General features: G+C 44.1%; 2 protein-coding genes across 4 annotated transcripts in view; both read left to right on the top strand.

Moving 5' to 3' along the window:
* The window catches only part of ppp2r2ba (protein phosphatase 2, regulatory subunit B, beta a), a 51976-nt gene extending 49680 nt beyond the window's left edge, over window positions 1–2296 (top strand). For all 3 annotated transcript variants that reach the window (XM_044040245.1, XM_044040246.1, XM_044040247.1), the window contains exon 10: window positions 382–2296. In XM_044040245.1, coding sequence (XP_043896180.1) covers window positions 382–537 — 156 coding nt within the window. In that variant the 3' untranslated portion in view covers window positions 538–2296. The remainder of the gene's footprint in view (window positions 1–381) is intronic.
* Window positions 2297–3359: 1063 nt separating this feature from the next.
* gpr151 (G protein-coupled receptor 151) lies at window positions 3360–5348 on the top strand. Its single transcript, XM_044040769.1, has one exon. It carries the CDS (start codon window positions 3500–3502, stop codon window positions 4820–4822), a length of 1323 nt encoding a protein of 440 aa, XP_043896704.1. The 5' UTR covers window positions 3360–3499; the 3' UTR covers window positions 4823–5348.
* Window positions 5349–6000: the final 652 nt, after the last annotated feature.

A 6000-nucleotide genomic window follows, 5' to 3' on the forward strand; every position in this document is an offset into this window, starting at 1 on the left:
GATAACCTTGAATGCTATTGTATTCTGTTCTTTTCTATTCTATTTCATTATAGTGTAGTGTTTCTCAAAATATAGAATTACTATTATTATTAACGTAGTATTTTAATACTGTACGTATGATTTGAATGATCTTATGCTTTGTGGGAGTCAAAAAAGAAAGTTCAATGGGGCCCTGTATTCCTTAAAAGCACCCCTGGATGTAGACAGGGAGTGTGAGGTGGAGTATGACATGCAACAATAGGTCCATGTCCATTTGTCATTTTAATGTAGCAGCTAAATTGATGTCAGTGTTGTGCTTCTTCTGTTGCCCCACGTGGTCAAAATAGAATTCCTAGAACTGAAATCAGTGTTTTTAAATGGTCTCCTAATGTTTTCCTGCAGGTGTGTGTAGGAGGTAAGCGCCGTAAAGATGAGATCAGCGTCGACAGCTTAGATTTCAGCAAGAAGATCCTTCACACCACGTGGCACCCACACGAGAACATCATCGCTGTGGCTGCCACCAACAACCTCTACATCTTTCAAGACAAGGTGAACTAGAGGGTGATCTGCCCCGCTGACTCCTGACCTCTACTCATGTCACTGGGCACGGGGAGAGGGTGGGCATTAAAAGGAGAGAGAGAGAGAGATGGACTCTTTACCCTCTCCGTCCTTCTCCTCCTCTCCCTACATCTTGTTGCTGCTGGTGTGTTTATTTTTTGCTGCTCAGCTGTGGACGTACAGAACTGAGTTTTCAGTGGCCGGAGTGGAAGAGTGGACAGAGTGAATTCTGGGAAGTGGGAAATCAGTACAACACGTGGAAGAAGCTTCCAGGAAAATCAAGAATGGACTTTGGTTCTTCAAACTGACGGAGAGTTTTATTTATTTAGCCAATGCGGACGCCCGAGGAAGCAAATCTTGTGTATTTATGCAACAAGAGGATTGCTGCATGAATAACATGACGTAGCAGCCATTTGGACACTGAGGAAAGGAGCTGATCGACATTTAAAAGAGCACACAGACAGAAACCAAGCGTTCATGATGGTGGATTACTGTCATGTAGCAACAGTGCCCCCTGTCTTTGAGTCTGCTCTTTTAGGGACAGTAGTGCACCCTGCTTCAGAATTCCCAGAGGAGGATGAGACTGTTATATATCTCTGATTGGGAGAGTTTGTTTCTCTGCCTGTGACACAAACACAGTCAGTCTTTCTAGCACCAGTTCTGTGTCTCTCTGTGGAGACAGTTGTCTGTAATGTGAAAGAAGCCCGTCCAGGCTGTGTCGATCCTTTTATTTAATGCTGTTGTTTTAATGAGTCCTTCTCTTGGTCACTGAGTCTGTTTAGAAGCTGTGGTGCCTTCTTTTGGTATGTTGGGGTTTGATGTTATGGGTGTGGGGTGGCGGGTGGTGGGGTGGGGTGGACAGAGTACAAGGCAGGAGTGCGAATGTTTTAAAATGAAATGTTAACTTTAGATTTTTTTTTTTTTCTCGCCCTCATCGTCTCTCTCTCTCTTTAGAATCAAACGTTGAATAAAGAAAAATCTTCACTGAGGTTTCAAGTGGAAAATAAACGACGTGCTCGTGAGTTCAGGGGAGGGCGCTGTGATGTGTGTACAAAGTAACCGTCGCTCTTATCACACAGCAGTCACTCAGATGTCACCACACACAACAAAGCCACAGCAAGACTGATAAAAAAAATATCAAGGCAACTTGTGCTCAACACGTTTATTTGGACAGTGCCGAAAATGATCTGTAGATGCTAAACATAACGTGACATTTCTTGGCATTACATATTGCCTGCCTGGCTCCTGATCTTGTTTTTGCATGTGTTTTTAATCTGATTCTGATTTAACTGGTCATCATCTACACATCGTTTCAGGTGCTATCAAAATAAAACCTGCTTCCTCCAGAAGGAGCCATGAAGTGTAATAAAATGCTTGATCTAAAGTTGCTGCATTGCATGACTGTCCACGTCCCCGCTCCTGCTGAAGCCGGGTGACGTGGAACAGCGGCAGGTTGTGTTTGACGCCTCTGATCAGTTTGAACGTCCTCGCTTGTCTCAGATTAACTTGGTGAGCCGGGTCCCGTAAAAGGAAAAGCAGGAAAAGGTCTACATGAACTCTGTGAAATCAGGGAATTATTAAGTGTGATTCCTTTCAACAGTGATGTCTTCTTGACAAACCTTCTTTGTGACACTTCTAATTAAAACAAAAAAAAACTTTTATAGCTCAGAATGTATTGAAATGCAATTAATGACCATGCAGTCTTTATGCTTACTGGACTTTCTTTGAATAAAAAAGAATAAAGCTGTGCAAGTTCAAACCCTGCAGTGTTGGGCCTCCTCTGTTAAGACTGTTGAATGAAAATGTCTCATGTCCTGACTATTTTCATCACTGATTATGGTGCAAGGGTGTCCTCATGTGGACACAAGAGTAGGACATGCAAAGGCTTTCACAAAGAGGGGAGGAGACATGCGTTTCATCACCCACACGACAAAGTTGTTACACAGTTTTGTTAATTTCCTGCAATTGTTCATGGTTTATTATTAGTTCACACAAATATTGACTTCTGAATAAAGGTTGCTGACCCTCCCAAGAAATAGACAAAATTGATTTGGATTGCCGATGGATTGTTTGTATGTAAGACATTTTAAAATGCTGTAGCTGCAGAAGAAAAAATAGCCAACAGTTAAAGGTGCCGTGTGTAACCTTTAGTGATTTTTGCATTTGTTGTTCTTTGTGAAATGAAACGCTGTAATATTATTTGTATGCTGTGTGTGCTATCAGACCTGACTGAGTGAGCGCTTGTGTGTATACAGTGGCATCGCAGGGGTGGGTGGGAACAAGAAGCATTTATCTCATTAAACTGCTGAATGACCAGGTTTTTGTTTTTTTGTTGAGCAGTAGAATTAACCTCTGAAACTTCTTCATGTTTTCAGTCATACTTCAAACTGTCTGCATCTGTCTTGACATAAAATACATCACTTCCTGTGAACATCTAAACATACTGAGAAACACAGAGACTTGTGTGGAGCTGCTAAACTTAATCAGCTACGCGTGAACCCTGTGCTTTCTTATTTCTTGTCTATATTACAAAAATGCACAGAAAACCTTCATGTGTAATAAGCACTTATTCACAAGCGTTAACACATTATGAATCCAATACATTCCAATGTCATACTGTGCACATTATGCAGAGTTCTTCTAATTGGCCCCGTGAGGCTGTGGTCTACGCACATTTTGTCAGCTGGGAACAGCAGCTGTCAGTCAAACAGCACCTTTAAAACCAGCCACAGAAGCTGCATCACTGTGTCTCGGGATAAACCCGGAGACAGCAGCTCCACTGTGGTTACTGATTTTCAATCGATACGTTCACTGACGCGAGAGAGCGTGGACGTTTTTAGAGACTCAATTTAGACAGCTCCAACTTTTTTGAAATCTTCTACCCTGAGTCTTTTTTCATCTCTTCGCTGCAATTGACTTTTGTATATTTTCCTCGCCATCATATCAGCATCTCTCCAGAGGAATGGAGGGGTTGAGTGGGTGCAATGCAACTTTATTGAACAACTCCGCAGACAAGGGGTTGTTAAATGAACACAGCTCCTTCCAGCACCTGAAACCTGAGGAGCTGAGGGTCCTGGTGCCGACTATCCTGGGACTCATCTGTATCTTGGGTGTGGCTTGTAATATCACTGCAATGGTCATCTTGTTCTCAAACGCACACAAAGGCAAACTGTCTCTCATCAACTCCCTGCTCTTCAACCTGATGTTCGCTGACGGCCTGGTGCTGGTATTTGCGATGCCTTTCAAGGCTGCCTTCTACTCCAAGGGCAGCTGGGATCTGGGCTGGGTTGTGTGCAAGACGGCGGACTGGTTCCTCCAGTCCTGCATGGCCGCAAAGAGTTTCACAGTGGCAGTCTTGGCCAATGCTTGCTACCGCTATGTGTCCAACCCCACTAAGCAGGTGAGCATCCACATTGGCTCTATCCTGGTGGTGCTTTTCTTCATCTGGGTGTCTGCCTGCTCCGTCACCATGCCTCACTGGTTGTTCGCGACACTGCAGAGAGGAATCCATGAGTTGGTGTGTGAGCTGATGGTTCCTCCTGAAGCCCGGTACTTCATGGCAGTGTATGTCAAAGCTTACCCCCTGTTGGTGTACTGTGCACCTCTCAGCTTTGCCCTGATGTTTTTCTGGAAGGCTTACGGCCAGTGCCAGCGCCGCTCCAGTAAGACTCAGAATCTGCGCACACAGATCAGGTCCAGAAAGCTCACGTTGATGTTATTCAGCCTGACTGTGGCTATGGCTATTCTCTGGCTTCCTCAGTGGGTTGTGTGGGTTTGGGAGCGTCATATTACAGAAAAAGAGATTGAAGGAGCTCAGCCTTTCCTCTCCTCTCCTCCCCTCCTTCTCATCCTCTCAGCTCAACTTCTCACCTTCTCTATATCGCTGGTGAATCCTCTCATTGTCCTCTCGCTCTCTGAAGAGTTCAGAGAAGGCTACAGGGGGCTGTGGAGGCGCCTCACCCTGCGCAAACAACTTCCACCAAAACCATACCCTGGACCACACAACCCTACCTCTCTCCAGTCGCCTTGCCCCAGACCAGAGACCTCAGTCCAGCTACGAGGAGAGAGCTTCAGCACAGGTTCTGGCAGAAATGCTCCATCTCAGCCTGAACAGAGCGGAGGACGAGGAGGACGGGGAGAGACAGACGTAGACAGGGTCAGCCTCAAGGACGGGATTGTCTTGTCTGATGTGGAGCAGTTCTGGCATGGGAGGGAGACGGGAACAAACGCAGGTGAAAATGATCCGGTGCCGTGGGAGCATGAGAGCAAAGAGGGCAAAAAATAATCATCGCCTTCCATCTGATCGTAACATTGCTTTCATTAAATCCTCAGACAGCAGCAGACCTCATCTCGGTACTACACCATTAATCACTGGTTATGTCAACTGTGTGCATGATATTATTCAAAGGTAAGAGAAGAGTCAGTGTGTGCACTACGAATAGAGCAGTATCATCTGTATATAAGATATTTTTTTGTTGTTAAATGAGGAACTTATATTGTTAGATTATATATATTATACTGGCATATACTGAATTAACAAGTTGCAGATATATTGTTGTATTTGAGCATTGATTGCTGATGCTCTGAGAAATGTTTTCATTTAAAAATGACATTGTAATTTACGGCACAGCATAAAATGTGTTTGCTATGCCATGTATCAAACAGTATATAACCACTTTCATGACACAAAGTGATGTGATGTTCTGCAGTTTGTGTGTAAATGTGACAGAACCTGTCGCTCCTGTCAACTTATTTGTCACTGGATCATTTGATCAGTGTTTCCCAATAAAGACAAGGCTCAATACGTTCAACGTGTGTCTGGTAAAATGGTGTCGTGTTGTGAGAAAGGCATGGATTAACAGCAGTAATCCAGTGGATTGTGTGAATCTGCATACATAAATCCTTCTGACTGACACACACAGACAAACAAGCAAAGTCTTAATGAGATGGATTAGACATCAGTGGATGGACTCCTGCTGACATGGCATCATTAGGTATATTATCATAAGGGCAACCATTAAAATTACCATGGGTTCTAATTAGAGCTGTCGTCGTTTCACTGGACTCGCCGCTCGGTGGGAGTCTCATAAGAAATTCTCTCTACATTGATCTGAAGACAGAGGATAGGTCACAATCTCACAGTTAAGGGGGTAAACAACATGAGAGGGAACCGCGCCTGAGTTGATATGTGATCGATTTGTCTCTGTGCTGTAACAGTAACCCCGCTGTGAAGAACACTGAAGCCACATGTAAGGACACATCGATGTGAGACACGCTTTTCTAAATCTTACAGACACCAGTGACGGCTGCTCGACTAAAACTGACATGTAAGGAGGGAAGAGGGATATTTAAGATGCAGGAGTCAACTCATGGTTACCTAATGCGTCTTTATTGCTGCTCACCTTCCCTTATGACATTTTCCTCTGCTTAATTATTAATGTTGACCTTTTATTGCCACAGGCA

The sequence above is a fragment of the Solea senegalensis genome, linkage group LG12, assembly GCF_019176455.1.
Source record: "Solea senegalensis isolate Sse05_10M linkage group LG12, IFAPA_SoseM_1, whole genome shotgun sequence".
Taxonomy (NCBI): domain Eukaryota; kingdom Metazoa; phylum Chordata; class Actinopteri; order Pleuronectiformes; family Soleidae; genus Solea; species Solea senegalensis.

What these genes read in the sequence shown, in the direction of transcription:
- gpr151 (XM_044040769.1), top strand. Translation starts at nt 3,500, where the DNA reads ATGGAGGGGTTGAGTGGGTGCAATGCAACTTTATTGAACAACTCCGCA.